Source organism: Gymnodraco acuticeps, unplaced genomic scaffold (assembly GCF_902827175.1).
Source record: "Gymnodraco acuticeps unplaced genomic scaffold, fGymAcu1.1, whole genome shotgun sequence".
Classification (NCBI taxonomy): Eukaryota; Metazoa; Chordata; class Actinopteri; order Perciformes; family Bathydraconidae; genus Gymnodraco; species Gymnodraco acuticeps.
The window spans coordinates 101,481-122,500 of NW_022989846.1; the positions used below are offsets into that span (position 1 = coordinate 101,481).

General features: G+C 41.8%; 1 protein-coding gene across 1 annotated transcript in view; it reads left to right on the forward strand.

Annotated features, from left to right (window-relative positions):
• stau2 (staufen double-stranded RNA binding protein 2) overlaps positions 1-21,020 on the forward strand; it is a gene marked incomplete at its 3' end in the record, with an annotated part of 77,373 nt that overhangs the window by 29,678 nt on the left and 26,675 nt on the right. The window contains 2 exon segments of the mRNA XM_034238835.1: positions 11,500-11,659; positions 20,709-20,816. Coding sequence (XP_034094726.1) covers positions 11,500-11,659; positions 20,709-20,816 — 268 coding nt within the window.

Consider the following 21,020-nt stretch of genomic DNA (forward strand, 5'->3'; position numbering starts at 1 on the left):
CAGTGTCACAGCGCCAGTCTTAGCAACATATGACTGCAGTATCAAAGCAAAAGCCAACATATATTAGATATTGTTTATTACGTTATGACTAAGCTGCATGTACATGTACTTCTGCAGCAGTATTTCATTGTTTAATGAGTATTTGATGTTTAATGGCTAATGAAGAGTTAGTGACCCCTGATGGGCTTTCTACCAACCACCAGTGGAGTGGGTTTATTAAAGTTGTTAAAAATATGTAATTTAATGTTTATAATGGGCAAAATGTCAGTTTAAGACTACAAAGAAGTGCTGCGTTTGGTTTTCATTGCTGCGGTCTGCATGGGTTTTCCAACCAAAGCGGTTTAAATTATCCTCTGCTTTTTACACCATCTGAAACTGCTAGACGCCAACGTTTGGTTGCCAAAAACTCAAAATATTGTCTTTTTTAGCAATCTTTAATGTATCCACCCTCAATTCCTATAAGACAAAATACCAGTAGTTCTTCACAGATCCCTTAAAAATAAACACTTAAGGAGACCAAAGGCCAAGAACTGGTTACTTAAGAAATGTTTGCAATGGCAACCTTGAATCTTAAGGAGTTCTGATAATAGGCGCTTTCACACCAAGTACTTTGCCGTACTTAGTTCATCAGAACTTAGTTCATGAGAACTCTTTGGTTCTGATGAACTAAAGAGCCGATCGCGTTCACACTGGAATAAGTTCCCTGAGGGAGGATTAGGCAAATGAAGCCGCTGACTTCACTTCTTCTTCTGCTTTGGGTTTACTGGCAGGCCGCAAACCATTTCACGACGTATACTGCTGTCACTACCCGATCTGCAGCTCTGCCCGATCTGCAGTGCGCATGTGCGAGATGGTCCGCCATATTGGACAACTCCGGACGGCAACCCAAGTAGGACACTTGACACAGTGGCTTTTGGCAAAGCTCAAAAAGAAAACTTGAGAGAGATGAGTTATTGTTATTACAACGTGACTTCACTATTATTTAACAACTCTTTTTATTGGGTTCTTTTATTTGGGGTTGAGTACATTGTCAGAATAAGTGAGAAATAAATGTAACTTCTGTTAGACAGCTATCATACTGAATACATATTTACTCTGAATGTATACAAATATATATGGCATATAGCTGTCTAACAGAAGTTAAATCGCGTTTTCTTTTTGAGCTTTGCTAAAAGCCACTGTGTCAAGTGTCCTACTTGGGTTGCCGTCCGGAGTTGTCCAATATGGCGGACCATCACGCACATGCGCACTGCAGATCGGGCAGAGCTGCAGATCGGGTAGTGACAGTGACAACTGCCACCCGAAGTCCCCGGCCGGAAGTCCCCGGAGTTGGGGAAGGCTTCAGTAGAAGCTGCTGGGACTCCCAGCAGCTTCTACTGAAGCCTTCCGAGTAAATCGCCAGAACGTCGACACCTCCTCATCTCCACCGCTCCCATGTTTTCTTTTGTGTTGCCATAAGTTAGTCTCTCTCCGTTAGTGCGCTGGGCTAATGCTAATGCTAATGCTAATTAGGGATGTCCCGATCACCTTTTTTTGCTCCCGATCCGATTCCGATCATTTGATTTTGACAATCTGCTGATACCGATTTTTCCCGATCCGATCTTTATGCAATGCATTAAGAGAACAAAAGGTAACAGATAACGGCTGGTCATCCAACGCGATGAATTCAGATATCTTGGCCGTTATTTTTGTGGCCTTTTCACTGTTCTGGCGCCGTTTCTCTTTCCTGAAAGTGTCGGTTGTGTCAGTGCCGTTACCCGAGTGGCCGCTGTGTACTCGTCGTGTTGTTGGTGTTTGTTACTCAGGTGGCGTATTAGATTGGTCGTGTTGAACGTAGCTCTGTTCTTTCCACCACGCGGAACCTCCGCCTTGCAAACATTGCATCTGGCTGTTACACTGCCTTCGCTTTCAATGTTATAATACTTCCAAACTCCTGACATTTGCTCTGTCCCGACTCCCGAGTCACCAGCTGAACGTAGTCTCTCGTTAGCTGCTACTATTAGACACTGCGCCCTCTCTGTTGCTTTGAGAGGAATAACCAGGTCTGAAAACAAGCCCAACAGAAGCAACACATACATGATGTTGAGTCATTCTAAACCAAAACTAAGTCCTCAGGATGACTTTAAGACGTGAACATGGTCATTTTTGTTTTGTAACATTAAATAAAATAATTTCAAAAAAAGAATAATAAAAAAAAAAATTCCCGATCCCCAATTTTTTTCTCCCGATTCCGATCTTTTGAAAATCACGTGATCGGCTCCGATCCCCGATCACGTGATCGGATCGGGACATCTCTAATGCTAATAATGCTAATGCCAGCAAATACACACTTTTTGGGAGTTTTACGGGCCGTGGTTTGCAATCCGGCCAGCCAATCAGAAATGGGAACCTTTTCCTCCCAGGAGAGTACATTTCGGAACTATACTGGGAAAAGTACTGCGGTGTGAAAGCGCCTAAAGTCAGGTGTTCAGTTAAGAGGACACACATGTTCACTTTACTTTCATAGCACAAGCTTTTCTATCATGTAATGGGTTTGCTTGTTTTTTAAGAGTGGTAACTTGATGCAGGATTTCCCAAAACACCAAGAAATCCAGCTTGATTTTACTACAGTATTGATAAGATACACCTGATGCTACTTGGTGTATTACTCATGACTTCTAGGCTATGGAAACTTGTAGCTCTGAATGTAAATATGCTGCGTAATGATAACTGTAAGTGAGCAGCTTTTTCTTCACAGGCAATTAGGAAGGAAATAGTTTTCGTGCCACATGAGGAAATAGTTTCCAGCCCAATGTCACCCTGTCATTTAGAGTCATAAGTGCAACACCGTATCTCCCGTTTCCCAGTACAGGACCGTGTGTGGGCTCAGAAAGCTCAAACTGTGTCTTTGAATGTGTGTGTGTTCATGAATCAGCCTTTGACTGATTAAAGATGAAAGGGTAACCTTAACTAACGTGGCTCATGTTAAAAAGAGCTGCGGGGGGGGGGGAAGAAAGAGCTTCGTTTTCTCAAATTGATTACCAAGCGCTGATGAGTTATCATTTAATTGGGTTGTGGTATCTTGTCCTGCCTGTCTGAGTCACAGCAGATGCACGCACACACACACACACACACACACACACACACACACACACTCTCAGAGAGACACACACACTCAGACACACACACTCACACACACACACTCTCACACTCAGACACACACACACACACACACACACACACACACACACACACACACACACACACACACACACACACACACACACTCACACTTAGAGAGACACACCAGGGCTCGACATTATAAATGGCCCGCTGGCCCGGAACCACTATTTAGACCCCCGGGCAGCATAACGTACTTTCCACTTGCCCACTCGGGCCATTAAAAATATAACTTTTTTTTTTCCTGTGGTATTGATATTTTGACTAGCAATTTAGTTAAATTGTTTCGTTTATCAACGCTACAACATAGCGTTTCGTGAGTCGCTTGTCGTTGTTGGGTGAAAAGCAAACAGCTGTTTGCTGCGCAGCGCGAGCAGGCTCCCGTGAGCGGGAGCGCGCTCCTTCACTACAGACTATCGCGCCACCTAACCATTCGCCAAAATGTTTTTAATACCAGCGGTAACCGGCCAAGCGCCGAGCAAAAAACAATCTTCAAATAAAAGAAAGTCACCGGAGAAGTTAAAGGAGAGTGACAGGGAGCATGAGAAGAAGAGGGAGAGAAAGTTTCAGCTTGATCGATGGAGTTGGTTTCTAGTGGTACAGTGACGCATCCTAAAACCCTTTTTATAATCTATCGATTAGATTTATGATTCGAACATTATAAAAGTAGGGTAGACATGTGGAGATTATCCGGCTGAACAAAACGTGCATTTATCAAACAGGTTTGTTTTCCACAAACCTTATTTCCAGCTATTTTCCAAAACCCTGTGGAGAAATCCCATTGCTTTTTGTCGAGGGAACCAGCAGCTTACTTCCTGGTTTTAGGATGCGTCACTGGCTGCACCTCTCAATATGATGCCAATATAAACAAGGTCTTCTGTCGGCTCTGTACATCAATGCTGACAAGTGAGTGAAGAGTAGAAAATATAAAGGTATTGGCCATAGGGAGATGTCCCAGCAGTTTAGGAGAATGAAGGATCTAATCTATAGCCGTTACATTTCTAACTCCGAATGACAGGAAGGCAGAAAGTGCATTAATAATACTCATAATAATAGCAGACATTTTTTAACAATGACCACAATATCATTATTTTTAATAAAACAAATATGAACAATTGAGGAAGAACTGGAGATTCAAATGTTGTAGTAATGTAGTTAGTGCATAAATTACTATTGCAACAAATGTGTTCATTTTCTTCATTATTAGTCGATTCTTTGGACGAATGCTCCGGGCCAGTGGCTACAATGGTGGGGCCGGTGGAATTTTACCCTTAATGTCTACCCCTGCACACACACACACACACACACACACACACACACACACACACACACACACACACACACACACACACACACACACACACACACACACACACACACACACACACACACTCAGAGACACACACACACAGTTTCTTCTTTCTCCTCCACACCCTCCCCGCAGGTGTCCTGGTCCAATTCCCTCTGCATGAATAATAATAACAAAAATAATAATTGATAACCCAGATGCAGCCAGCGTGCTCTGCAGCGCTGACGTGATCCTTTTTCTTTTCCGTCTGCATGATTTCTGATGTGTGTGTTCGCTGTGTTCTTGGCTGCCTCTCGTGTGTGTAAGCCACTACTTTCCCACGTTGTGGAGCAGGGTCTCCCACAGGCCTCCCCCCTTCAGTCTCTTACCCCTCTCTCTCCTCCTCTCTGCACCTGTACTCGCGCTCCAGCTGCTCCTCTCTCGGCTCGATGCTGTTGGCCGGAGCCCATGTTGCACTTGGCATGTCCTCAGAGACCCTGGGGCCACACTTGACGTGCGAGAGCCAGGCGGGAGGAGGGAGGAGAGAGGAGAGAGGAGGGATGTAGGAATCATGGGAGGAAAACGCTGAGTCATTGTCATTGAAGAACAGGGGGATATCAGAGCAATGACAGATGTGTGAGGAAGAGTTATGGCGTCATAGTTACGGTCAGAGAAGAGGCTTCATGTGGTTTAGTTTTTGAGAAAAATGCCAAAAATGCTTCAGGAGAAACCTCAAGGTTATTCGCAGTCTATTACCTGCTTTTTCATAGTTTGGGCCGTAGTTTTCTTTATGATAACACTGTTCTCATCAAAGCTACTGCTGAGATCTGGGAACATGACATCCTGTTGACATTTCAGTGAAATATCTTGATTATCTTCATGACATTTGGGGCAGATATCGATGAAGCCCTGAGGATTAAGCATGATTACGTTGATTTTGCGTCATTAATCCAGTGAAATACCTCAATATCTACCAATTTTGCGCATGAAGCCATAGGAAAACGCAGAGTCATTGAAGAATGGGGGGATATCAGAGCAATGACAGATGTGTGAGGAAGAGTTATGGCGTCACAGTTACTGTCAAAGAGGCTTCATGTGGTTTAGTTTTTGAGAAAAATGCCAAAAATGCTTAGTTTCCGTTACGATAACAGTGTTCTCACCAAAGCTAGTGCTGAGATCTGGGAGCATGGCATCCTGTTGACAGTGAAATATCTTGATTATTTTCATGACATTTGGGGCAGATATCGATGAAGCCCTGAGGATTAAGCATGATTATGTTGTTCATCCCTGATTTTCTGTCTATAATCCAGTGAAATACCTCAATATCTTCCAATTTTTAACATAAAGTCATGGTTCTGAGTTAATTATTACCTATAGGCGCATTCACACTGCGGTACTTTTCCCACAAAGGTTCATGTGAACTCTTTTATCGCGTTCACACCAAAAAGAGCCGGTTCTAAAATTAGTTCATGTGAACCTTTTTACCCCCTCGAAAGTCTAGCAGGGACTTTCGAGCGGTTCTCTTGTGAGAAAAGAGCTATATTTCTGATTGGCTGGGCGGATTGCAAACCACGCCCCGTAAAACTCCCAAAAAGTTTTGTGAAGCCGCCATTTTATTATCCTCGCATTAGCATTATTAGCATTAGCATTAGCCCAGCGCAGAAACGCAGAGAGACTAGAGATGAGGAGGTGTCGGCGTTCTGGCGATTTACTCGGAAGGGGACTACCAAAGCAGAAGAAGAAGAAGTGACGTGAGCGGCTTCATTTGCCTAATCCTCCCCCAGGGACTTTTTCCAGTGTGAACGCGATCTGTACTTAGTTCATGCGAACTAAAGAGTTCACATGAACTAAGTTCACATGAACCTTTAGGCGCTTTCACACTGCGGTACTTTTCCCACAAAGGTTCGCATGAATTAAATACAGATCGCGTTCACACCGGAAAAAGTCCCTGGGGGAGGATTAGGCAAATGAAGCCGCTGACGTCATTTGTTCTTCTTCTGCTTTGGGTTTACTGGCAGGCCGCAAACCACTTCACGGCGTATACTGCCGCCCAAAGTCCCCGGCCGGAAGTCCCCGGAGTTAGGGACTGGCTTCAGTAGAAGCTGCTGGGACTCCCAGCAGCTTCTACTGAAGCCTTCCGAGTAAATCGCCAGAACGCCGACACCTCCTCATCTCCACCGCTCCCATGTTTTATTTTGTGTTGCCATAAGTTAGTCTCTCTGCATTTCTGCGCTGGGCTAATGCTAATGCTAATAATGCTAATGCGAGGATAATAAAATGGCGGCTTCACAAAACCTTTTGGGAGTTTTACGGGGCGTGGTTTGCAATCCTTCCAGCCAATCAGAAATATAGCTCTTTTCTCACAAAAGAGCTGCTCGAAAGTCCCTGCTCTCTAGCAGGGACTTTCGTGGGGGTAAAAAGGTTCACATGAACTAATTTTAGTACCGGCTCTTTTGTGTGTGAACGCGATAAAAGAGTTCACATGAACTAAGTTCACATGAACCTTTGTGGGAAAAGTACCGCAGTGTGAATGCGCCTTATGACTTGATGCTCATTTGGTTTATTTTCTACTGCTGGCTTTGGCATGGCATGTGTATGGGTCATTGATCTGATTGGTTAAAGTTAGCTTGTGATAGACATATGGATTATCCAATTACTTTGCAAGTACATTTTGTTAAATGCCTGCCAAATGGGGGTTCAAATTAGTGTTTTTTTTCAAGGTAATTTAACTAGTGGATGGATCGCCATGAATTGTGGAACGAACACTCACTTCCTTGTGTAGCGCCATCATCAGGTCAAATGTTGTATGTGTCAAACACTTTGTACAGCCTCTCGCTAGCACTTTTAAGACGATAAATGACTTGTATTATTTGATCGCAGTCATTAAAATCATTAGCATACAGGGCAGTGTTTGTAGTTTCTAAGCATCTCAAAAAGTGCTTATTTTGGCTCCATTTGAACATCAGATCACAGGATCTAATGATGTGCATGTGGAAGAAATTGTGGAAGTTTCCAGTGCTCGCAGGTTTCTCTGCCCTCCTGGGTTTTGGAGCTTCTTGGGTTCCCTTAAATTCCAATCAAGTATTAAATCTCACGTCTCAGAGAGTCTGCTGCGGTGCCAAGTAGGATGTTGTGATACAGCTGAAGATTATACGATATGTAAACCAGAGGAAAACTGATTGCTGCATGTATGTGAAGCTTGTTTTAATTAACTGCACTTAACTACTTCATTCTCTCATTGATGCTTTGACCGGAAATATTGAAAACACTCGTCACCAGAGGTGGGAAGTAGGGGAATACAAATACTTTGTTACTGTACTTAAGTACATTTTTCTGGTATCAGTACTTTACTCCACTACTTATTTTTCTGACGACTTACATTACATGTTGAACTCAAATACCTGTACTTTCTACTTCTCACATGTTGAACTCAAATACCTGTACTTTCTACTTCTTACATGTTGAACACAAATACCTGTACTTTCTACTTCTTACATGTTGAACCCAAATACCTGTACTTTCTACTTCTTACATGTTGAACTCAAATACCTGTACTTTCTACTTCTTACATGTTGAACTCAAATACCTGTACTTTCTACTTCTTACATGTTGAACTCAAATACCTGTACTTTCTACTTCTTACATGTTGAACCCAAATACCTGTACTTTCTACTTCTTACATGTTGAACACAAATACCTGTACTTTCTACTTCTCACATGTTGAACTCAAATACCTGTACTTTCTACTTCTTACATGTTGAACTCAAATACCTGTACTTTCTACTTCTCACATGTTGAACACAAATACCTGTACTTTCTACTTCTTACATGTTGAACTCAAATACCTGTACTTTCTACTTCTTACATGTTGAACTCAAATACCTGTACTTTCTACTTCTTACATGTTGAACACAAATACCTGTACTTTCTACTTCTTACATGTTGAACACAAATACCTGTACTTTCTACTTCTTACATGTTGAACCCAAATACCTGTACTTTCTACTTCTTACATGTTGAACTCAAATACCTGTACTTTCTACTTCTCACATGTTGAACTCAAATACCTGTACTTTCTACTTCTTACATGTTGAACACAAATACCTGTACTTTCTACTTCTTACATGTTGAACTCAAATACCTGTACTTTCTACTTCTTACATGTTGAACACAAATACCTGTACTTTCTACTTCTTACATGTTGAACTCAAATACTTGTACTTTCTACTTCTCTCATTTTCCAAACAGCTGGTTCCTTTAGTCTGAATGTGTGTTTGATGCGTGATCATTATTCTTTAGAGTCATTGCGTGCCTATTGATTTGAACACGATCCGTGTATCCATCATTTCCTGGTCTTCTCTAAAGAAGAGGGACCAATGGAAACGTTGCCGTTGTTCAGCATGGAAACATTCATTAGCTAACAATGACATTATTGTTCTATTAATATAAAGGGAGGTGAAGTACATTTCAAAGTCTTTACTTTTACTTGAGTAAAGAAGTTTAGTCAGTACTTCTACTTTCACCAGAGTATTTTTAAACACGAGTATCTGTACTTCTACTTCAGTAAAGGATGTGTGTACTTTTGCCATCTCTGGGCACCAGACATCTCATAAATCTTTCCGTTGGTGTGCACCTCACATGGAGCCGTATGAGAAGAAAGAGGACAGGGAGACGGATATTAAAAAGATTGGATTCCTCTCCTCTCTTCTTAGCTTTCCCACTATTTCTCAGCCCTTCTCCTCCCGGGGTATCGCACACGCAGACCTCTAAATCTGCCCGGTGACACCTCCGTCCCGCTCTGTCAGCACCCAAAGAAAGAGAGAAAATCTATGTGCGCAGCAGAAGAAAGAGCAGAGGAGTTATTTGTCCCCGGGCTTTGTTAGCGGAGCTTCAATAGAGAGGCATCAGTCAAGTGGCCGGCCAACAGCCCATTGTGCAGTAATTGACCCTGATGAAGTGCTGGGCCTTTAATTTGGTGATAACTCAGCTCGTAATGTCTCAGACACTCCCCTGTTATTCAAGCGTTTATAGATGCTTATCTGTATATGGAAATATATATTTGTGTTCTATTAAACTAAAGTTTTAGAGCTACAGAGTGAAAGAAAACAGCTTCTTAAATGAGAACATTTTCTGGTTTCTTTACTCTTATATGACAGTGAACCAAAGAGACTTGAGATGTGGACTACACCACACATTTAAGGACTAGTTTTGACAACTTTTCTCTTATTTTCTTTGACATATAGATTAAACCACCATCTGATTCATTGAGAAGAGAACCTAATTGACCAGTTTGGGCTTTTAATTGAGTGATAACTCAGCTCGTAATGTCTCAGACACTCCCCTGTTATTCAAGCGTTTATAGATGCTTATCTGTATATGGAAATATATATAATATATATATATTTGTGTTTTATTAAACTAGGAGGTTTTATATTTACAGTCCTCTTCTCCCTTCTGGTTTTTTGTGTATGCACAAGAGCTGCAGGACAAAAGCAAACGGCTTCTTTACGGTTATATGACGGTGAACCAAAGCTACTTGAGATGAAACCAGACATTTAAGGACTGGTTTTGGAAACTTGAATCAACTTGAATCGTGTTTTTGTTACATGTGATAGATGAAACCACCAGTTCATCGACAATGTAATGAATCTTTAGCTGCAGCCCTACTATTTGATCTTTAATTAAAGGACAGATGCAACACACACACACACACACACACACACACACACACACACACACACATACACACACACACACACACACACACACACACACACACACACAGAGACAGCCAGACACACACACAGAGACAGACACACACACACACACACACACACACACACACACACACACACACAGGTACACACACACACACACACACACACACACACAGAGACAGCCAGACACACACACACACACACACACACACACACACACACACACACACACACACACAGAGAGACAGACACACACACACACACAAACACAGAGAGAGACAGACACACACACACACACACACACACACACACAGAGACAGCCAGACACACACACAGAGACAGACACACACACACACACACACAGAGACAGACACACACACACACACACACACACACACACCACACACAGAGACAGCCAGACACACACACACACACACACACACACACACACACAGAGACAGACACACACACACACACAAACACAGAGAGAGACAGACACACACACACACACACACACACACACACTCACACACACACACAGAGACAGCCAGACACACACACACACACACACACACACACACACAGAGAGACAGACACACACACACACACACACAAACACAGAGAGAGACAGACACACACACACACACACACACACACACAGAGACAGCCAGACACACACACAGAGACAGACACACACACACACAGAGACAGACACACACAGAGACAGACACACACACACACACACACACACACACACACACAGACACACACACACACAGAGACAGCCAGACACACACACACACACACACACACACACACACACACACACACACACACAGAGACAGACACACACACACACACAAACACAGAGAGAGACAGACACACACACACACACACACACACACACACACACACACACACACTCACACACACTCACACACACACACACACACACACACACACATTAAAGGACAGATGCAAGACAATTAAGGAAATATGTCCCCTTTATTCTTATTTTCTAAAACCATGCATTTAAAAGGTCTTAAATCTGTAGGAACACCAGAGGAACCAATGTTGTCTTAATGTACATTATTTAATTTCATGATGAATCTTTAGCTGCAGCCCTAATATTTTATATATATTTAATATTTTTTAAGGACGGATGTATATTCTTCTTTTCTAAAACCATGCATTTAAAAAGTCTTAAATCTGAAGGAACACCAGCATGTGACCTAAATGTGGACTTTCAACATGGATTCAATCCTAAAATCGTGTGTGTTTTAAATCCTAAAATCGTGTGTTATTATTTGATATTAACCCTTTGTGTTGTTGCAGGTACCATTACCCCGTCCCGAAGATCTTCTACGTGCAGCTGTCAGTCGGGAGCAACGAGTTTATCGGAGACGGTCGAACTCGCCAAGCAGCGAGACACAGCGCCGCCATGAAGGCTCTGCAGGCGCTGAGGAACGAGCCCATCCCAGAGAGACCCCCACAGGTAGGACAGACAGACATACACACACACACACACACACACACACCGAGACCCCCACAGGTAGGACAGACAGACACACACACACACACACACACACACACACACACACACACACCGAGACCCCCACAGGTAGGACAGACACACACACACTCACTCACACACACACACACACACACACACACACACACACACACACACACACACAGAGACCCCCACAGGTAGGACAGACATACATACACACACACACTCACACAGACACACACACACATACATACATATACACACACACACAGACACAGACAGAGACCCCCACAGGTACACACACACACACACACACACACACACACACACACACACACACACACACACACAGGTACACACTCACACACACAGGTACACACTCACACAGAGACACACACACACACCACACACACACACACACACACACACACACACACACACACACAGAGACACACACAGGTACACACACAGGTACACAGACACACACACATACATATATACACACACAGACACACACACAGACATACACACAGGTACACACACACACAAGTACACACACAGGCACAGACAGAGACCCCCACAGGTACACACACACACCACACACACACACACACACACACACACACACACACACAGGTACACACTCACACAGAGACACACACAGAGACACACACACACACACACACACACACACACACACACAGAGACACACACAGGTACACACACAGGTACACAGACACACACACATACATATATACACACACAGACACACACACAGACATACACACAGGTACACACACACACAAGTACACACACAGGCACAGACAGAGACCCCCACAGGTACACACACACACACACACACACACACACACACACACACATATATAAACACAGACACACACACACCCACACACACACACCCCACACACACACACACACACACACACCATTGTTAGTTCAAACGATGGGACAAAGAGGCTCCAAAGGACAGTATGACTTCCATCTTACATAAAACATTACAATCACAGATCTCATTATCAAGTAACCTGCAGATCTCTTTCTACTCGTTTGGTGGATACAATGTCAGAAAACTGAGAAAAAGGTCAAACCCAGTTTCTAAAAGTCAAGGTGACTTCTTTAAATGTCTTGTTTTGTCTCTTCTGAGAGTCTGAAAAGAGCATTTTCGGCCAATTTGAATGAGAAATTACTTAGAAATGACACAAGAAGTATCAATCAATAATTGTTGGGTACAAAAAAGACAGAAAAGTAATCGTTATAGCTCTACAATTATGCTTTATGTATTATTTATGTACGTGGGAACTTTAATGGTTATATCTGAATATACATCATTAAACAATAACATCTTAATCTGCAGAGTATTTTCTGAAAATGTTCTCTTGTGGATAAAATGTCATGAAATGTTAAAAAATGTCAACCTCAGTTTCTAAAAGTCAAGGTGACATCTTTAAATGTCTTTTTTTCTCCCTTTAAAACCCAAAGATATTCATTTTAATATGATTATAAACAGAGAAAAACACCAGTATGTCTGTTTTGAGAGGCTGAAAAAAAATTACATGAAAATATACACTAAAACAAATCAAATAGTAGGCTTACTAGCTTCTACACGCTAAAGCAGGGGTCTCAAACTCAAGGCCCGGGGGCCAAATCCGGCCGGAGACTTCATTTTATGTGGCCCCGCAAGAGCTTGCAAAAGAATATAATACGTTTATTATACCGGTTACATGCCACTTTACAGAAGCAGGTTGCCCATAAACTACATGTCCCACAATGCATCTCGTTTTGTGACATGCGCACTGAAGAGACCTGGACTTCTGCTTTCAGACGTAGTTAATTACTAAGTTATTATCCTATCCGATAATAATCCAATTCAGAGGCAATTATGTAATATAATACATTATTTTACATTTATATTATATATTTATATCGTTACAACCGGCCCTTTGAGTTCAACCTTTATGCGAATGTGGCCCGTGATGAAATTGAGTTTGACACCCCTGCGCTAAAGCAACTCAAATCTCTCACCAGCAAAACACCTCGTCAGTTAAAAGCCATTTTACGTTTCATTACTATACGATACAGTATTTATTATCATTATAGTATCACTATTTCGGCGATTAGATAACATATAAATTATATTTGATGCAACTTTAGTTACATTTCCATGACTTTTCCAAAACTTGGGGAAATGTATTGTTTTCCATGACTTTTCCAGGGCCTGGAATTAGCATTTTGAATTTCCATGACTTTTCCAGGTTTTTAATGACCGTAAGAACCCTGTATATAACATTGCAAATGCCTTAATTAATTGATCTGATTGACAGAAAAGTAATCGTTATAGCTCAAAAATGATGCTTCATGTAATTGATCTGATTATACATCATTAGTTGTGGATACATCTGCAGATTATTTTCTCATAATGTTCTTTATTAGGTAAAAAACGTCCATCCCAGTTTCACAAAATCCAGGATGACGTCTTCAAAAGTATTGTTTTCTAATCATATTATAGATTTCACTTTAATATGATGGAGAAAAGCAGGATATCTCCATCTTTGAGAGGCTTAAAAACAATGTTAGTCTTTGCCTTTCTGGTTTGGTTTTCTGCACCAGACTTGCATTGTCATTATAGTTTGTTTATGTAACCAAAACAAGAGTGTGTGTGTGTGTGTGTGTGTGGGGGGGTGTGTTTGTGTAGTAAAGCAGTCGCACATAATCCTTTATTGTCATGTTTGAGTGTCTATTTATGTAAATTGAGTCATTGTTGATCTAAATAAAGCCGTAGATTTTCTTTCTTAGAAACTAATGACACAGATTTCGCCTCATGAATACCATGGAAACCAGTGATTGTGAGGTAAACAAAATGCTTTCTCAAGACAGGAAGCACTTTGTTTAGCAGCACACATCATATTTATTTTTATAGCATCACCAGATTTAGGGCAGCAGTTTCATTCTAGTTTTTTTATTTAATCATGTGATTCCTTACGTTACATATCGTTGAATAAAAGCTCAGACAGATCCTGGTTTACAGAACACTTTGAGCCTCAGGGCGTACACACTTCCAGGCGTGTAAGATCACACACACACACACACACACACACACACACACACACACACACACAGAGACATGGAGACGGTCATGTTCTGCAGACACACAATGCTCCTCAATTTGTAAAGCAAGACTGAGGAGCAGCGGCGAACAAAGGGCACATTTATGGAGGCCGACGCCACGAGAAAGCGAGTCCCAAAGAGGAGCCAGAGCCACGGTTTGAATAACACACAGTGATGCCAGCAGAGAGGATGCTGGGTAATTTGATTTCCGGTGGGAGATGATAACAACAGTTAACAGTTAAGCCCGAGGGGAAACCCTGGAGAGGTAGAGTAACATATACTCCTGTCAGAGAGCCAGGGGTGGAACAAGTACCTTTACTTGAGATAAAGTAGTAATACTACAGTCTAAAGAATACTAAATACTCTATTTCAAACTCCACTTTGCATTAATCCGTCTTAATTGAAATCACATAACTCACATCTTAAGAGCTGCTTTTGATCTGCAATTCATTTTGTGGTTTTTTTACATTACATTTGAATACAGATATTTCCATCTGATCATTCATTTAACTGAGAAAACGTACCGTAGCTTCCTCTGGTGTAATGGCATCTTATCCCCTTTTAGCATGCGTCACGGCCCGTCCACACAGCGGCGTGCGTTGAAGCTTGCCGGTGGGCGTGTCTGAAACTCGACCAACAACCAATCACATGAGTCTCCCGCCCCTGACACACAAGCAGCGGTTTGATTGGTTAGAACTTGTACTGGCATATGATTCGATTGGCTGACGCTTCTGCTGAGGCTTCAAAAGTTGAACATTGCTCAACTTTTGCAGCGAGCCACGCCAGCAAAGCGAAGCAACGCTCCCACAATGCAGTTCGGCAAAAAGTGACGTCACCCCATTCAAAGTGAATGGTGGCGCTTTCAACGCACGCTGCTGTGTGGACGGGCCGTCAGTGTCTGACGTTGTCGTAAATGGACTTTCTATCCAGTTTTAAGCCACATTTTGACCCTACACTTTGTACATCTGGGTGCTTTTAATGTATACTACAATACTTTGTGCAGTCAGTGCTAATTAAACAATTAGTGTATAATTCATGCAAACACATCATGTTCTTATGTAAAAAGTTACAAGTTAGTGTAAAAAGTTCTATATTTCCCTCTGAGATGTAATTAAAAGTAGTAAAAAATGGAAATACTCAATAAAGTACTTGAGTAAATGTACTTTCCTCCACTAGTTATAGCACATACATCTCTTAAAGGTCCCATGACATTTCTACTGATCATAATTCCATTGTTGAGGTCGACTAAAATAGATGTACATTGTTCAATGTTCCAAACTCACATTGGTTTCTCACAGCATCTCTGTATAGCATGTGTATTCACTCTCTGTCCTACACGGCTTGTTGGAGCTCCTGCCCCCCCCCCCCCCCCCCCCCTGTGAGCCCAGTGGCCGTCTGCGAGACAGCGAGACACAGCTAAACCCAGCCCGAAACACACACACACCCGCAGCCTGGCTGGGAGTTTGTGTGTGTGCTCAGGCTGAGTTCCGCGGTGTCTCGCTGTCTCGCCGACCCCACACCAGTGAGCCAGCTCACAATGTCCCGCTCCTCGCAGCGTGCCTTGCAACGTCCCGCCGAGTGTGTGTGTGTGTGTGAGGAAGTCCGCCAAACGTAACGGCTCCGCGGACATAACCGTCCAAATTGACCAATCTGCGGAGCCGTTACGTTACGTCACTATACCCGAAATACGTCACTATACCCAAGAAGTAAACAATGGAAAAAGAGAAATGTCCAACGAGGCGTTCTGGGGCAGCACAGACAGGTCTTCTCTACAGGGTGTACTTTGAGGGTTTGTGACTCTGCAGACCGTTTACATGCAGAAGCTACATAACACAAGGGGACGGGTAATAACCAGAAAAGCATGACATGGGACCTTTAACAGTTCACAGATGTATATAATATAACAATAAGTAGTATTTTATTCTACTAAACAGTTTCATTTAACGTTATGAATATAATTTACTCAATATATTACTCTCACCATTTCATTTATTTTTTTCCTTGCATTATTTGATGGTTTTTAATGTCTTCGGTCTATTTCTGTTGCATTTTTGGAGGAGACTTCATGTTTCCATTGATAAAACTAGCTATTGATTGTATGACAATAAGGCCTTTGACTCTATTAGAGTAATTAGAGCTCAGGTGGATTCTGATTCACTCTGATGAAAGCTGGTTATGTATTCATTTTAGCGTCAAAAGTTCATCACAGCGGCACAAATCCTCCATTAAGGGAGAGTTTTAAAGTGGGATCAGAGAGAAAGTCATCCGAGGTGTGAGGAGAGCAGAAAACAAAGTGCTCTGACCTCTGATAAACCCAGTGTTGAGTAATAACAGCGCTGAGTGGACCAGAGCTTTCATAACACCCAAATACACACATCAGATAGAAACATCTCACATTAATACATGTTAGCCTTTTTCTAGGTTTAATTTGGGTCAATATATTTGGACTTTTAGAAACTGGGAGGGACATTGCTTCCTACTTTGACATTTTATAGATTAAACTATTGATATAAAAAGTAATCAACCTTCTCATTGATACTGAACATTGAGGAAGTTTGTAGTTGAAGATATACGTGATATATATAGTGTGTGTGTGTGTGTGTGTGTGTGTGTGTGTGTGTGTGTGTGTGTGTGTGTGTGTGTGTGTGTGTGTGTGTGTGTGTGTGTGTGTGTGTGTGTGTGTGTGTGTGTGTGTGTGTGTGTGTGTGTGTGTGTGTGTGTGTGTGTGTGTGTGTGTGTGGTGTGTGTGTGTGTGTGTGTGTGTGTGTGTGTGTGTGTGTGTGTGTGTGTGTGTGTGTGTGTGTGTGTGTGTGTGTGTGGTGTGTTCTAGCATTACTATACTTGTGGGGACCTAAATCTGTTTACATAGTCACGTGTGGGGACTGGCTTCCCTTATGGGGACAAAATGGAGGTCCCCATGAGGGGGATCATTAATTTTAGGGTGAAGACTTGGTTAGGTTAAGGGTTAGGGTTAGGCATGTGTTGGTTATGGTTAGGATAAGTCTCCAGGAAATGCATGTAAGTCAATGTAATGTCCCCTGAAGTGATGTATACATGGTGTGTGTGTGTGTGTGTGTGTGTGTGTGTGTGTGTGTGTGTGTGTGTGGAAAGAGCTTCACACACACAGAGATGCTTGTTAATGCAGCCTTGAGAAAGGGACTCGCACCATTCATCACACACTTTATTAAGAATTCTTTACATTAGTAGGAGAACAATGAATAAGTGATGAGGCGTTAATGAAAACAGGTCCTTCAGATCCACATAAATACATACATGAATATATAAGTGTGTGTGTTGACATATTGTGCATCTTGTATGCTTTTATCTTTTGTATACACTTTACCTACTGTTTTACAAACTTTTTACCCGCAGTAACATTTCTGTTAACAGGAATACGCAATCAAGCGATGAGTCCATTGACAACAATATATATTTAAAATAATCTATTGATCATTGGAGTCATTTTCCATTAAGATAAGTCAGAAAAGCAGTTTTTTTAGCCTTTCAAATTTGTAGATTTGCTGAATTTCTTGAATACATTCGGTTTTTTGAATCAAAGATATCAATTTTATATATTGTGGATAATAATAGTCAGATCAATCAATAGTTAATAGTCAATAATTGATTGTTAGAGGAACCCTGAGACCCAAAATAGTCAATACCAACAACTGCCTCTCTGTTCTTGTTTGTGATCATTGTAAAACAAAAAAATGACACACACACACACACACACTCCTCTCTCTTGCCACTGTGCGGTCTTTCTCTCGCTGTGGTAGGAGAGCCTGTGAAATCCAAGAGACCCAGAGCATGAATCATTCGTCGGATCGTTTTCACAATGAGATAGGCGGGAAGGAGCCCAAAGGGAAACACTGCATTCATTCAGACGTAATCTGACAAAGAGCTGGACGCGATAAAGATCGAGACACGAGACAATCACACCTAAGCCCCTTATTGTGCGGAGGATGATACCATCTAGATGTCTTTATTAGTAAAAGAGACCAAGAGCAAGACTTGTAGGAGTAATTTAAACCATCATTCTCGTAGATTAAGTCTGTCTGATGAAACGCCTTAAAGAACATGCCAGAACAGAAAAGGCGTAGATGACATTAAAATGTGGATTAAAGGTGATTTTCACACAGTAGTTTGCATTGGTTGATGTTGTTCATGCTGCTTTTGCCCAGACCCAGAAACAAATAACCTTAATGGGTCTATTCTGGTGAAATAAAGATTGCAAAAAGATGCCTTTTATTAAGTTCCCATGTACGCCGCTTAATAATTAAACGTATTTCCCCTAGGACCAAAGAATGAAGAGATAAGAAGTTGGATTTGTTTCCAAACAGAAACAAGAAATCTGCAGTTTTTTGAACCTGAACTCTCGGTTCCTTCTTCATTTTGAACGCATCAGATCAACTTCTCATGCCTGATTGAAACATATATTTCAGCCCTTGAGTTTTTCTTCATTCTCGAGGAACAATTCTTAATGTTATTATCTAGAACACAGTCAATATCATGTTTACTGGAGCACCCCTCTGCAGGGCCTTCCTGCTCAGACAGAGGACCACCAGTCACATCCTGAAGTACTGAATATCAATATCCAATATCAGATAATGATCGCAGCAGCTTGGCGGACATCCACCCTGAGTTTGTGAAGAGTAATCCTTGGTGCCATGCCACTGAATTGCAGAAAAATAAAAGACCTAAAGACCATAATGCATTCAGACATTCACATCTGATCATTCATTTAACTTAGAGAACTTATCTTAACGTCCTCTGGTCTCATATAATGGCGTCTTATCCCCTTTTAGCATGCATCAGCTGTCGGAAATTGACTTGCCACTTCTTTACCCTACACTTTGTACATCTTGGTGCTTTTTAACTCTGATGAAGGATTTTATTGATTGGACGTCTGTATCTGAAGCTATCAGAGAAACAAGCTGAGCTAACGTTAGCGTCAACTCAGATGTTAACCCTTTAAACTGCTTTATTCACACTTTTTACTGCAACAATCCTCCTGAAGCATGAAAACTAACTAAGAAACTCCAACTCCCATGATCCCACACTGCTTCACCACCACAACAAACTATTATCTTACTGTTTTCATTGAAAGATCGGGTTTAAATGAGTGCTACAGAACAGATTGGACACCTCTGACCCAAAAATGGCACTACTTTGAGCCGTAACAGATAATAATACATGTATTTTGTAGGCGCTTTTACAGTCGCTTTACAGAGGGTAGTGCAGGGAGTCCGCGGGGTCTTAAAAAGTATTAAAAGTTGATAAATCAATTTAGAGAAAGTGAAGGCTATTAAAAAGTATTAAAGGGCATTTTCCAAGGTGTTACATTTTGTAGCTTGTTTTCAATAAGTATATGAATGGTCCAAAGAGGTTGTGTTCTACAGTCTGCCTGAATGTAATCATGGCGTAGGTGTGTAGTGTGATTCTGTGTAGTTTATTGATGGCATCCCGTTGGGTTTGACGTCATCTGAACAGGACATCGCGCGCTCACTGCTCGATAGCGAGCGAAGGTCCGTTTACGCCGGTTGCTAAGCAACATCGTTATGGGGAAATGCAAGTCTGCGTCCAAATGGTTGGAAGATAAGGAGGAAGGACATCAATACTGTATATAGTCAATGTGAGGTGAAGTGTGTCGCCAAGGTAACCGGTTAAAACTCCAAGTGGCGATGAGGTCTTAAAATGTATGGAAAGGGTCTTAAAAGGTTTTACATTTCACTTCAGGATTGCTGCATATACCCTGGAGTAAAAAAGGACAACAATTAAATATAGTAAAAGTCACATTAAAATCGAGCAATAAAACAACAATCGCACATTAAAAGCCAGTTTGAAGCGGTGAGTCTTTGTAAGTATTTCTGTTTTTGACCTCCTGATATTTTCCCTTCTCTTCAAGAGCCCAGAGGAAAAGGAGGAGTCTGAGGAAGGATCTGACGCCAGCAAATCAGAGATCAGCCTGGTGTATGAAATCGCCCTGAAGAGGAACCTGTCTGTCAACTTCGAGGTGAGAAAAAACATCATGACGAGTATTTCCCTGAAAAGCCATCATTGTGAGGATCGGGGAAATGTATGAGTGGACAAAAACTGGAGGAGTCACGCTGATAAAACTCTGGAAATACGTCTGAGCTGTCAGTGAAGTCACTTTTCTTAAAAACACTGGAAGCTCACAGCCTTTAAAGGCCTGTGGAAGTTTCTATAGTGTGAAAAG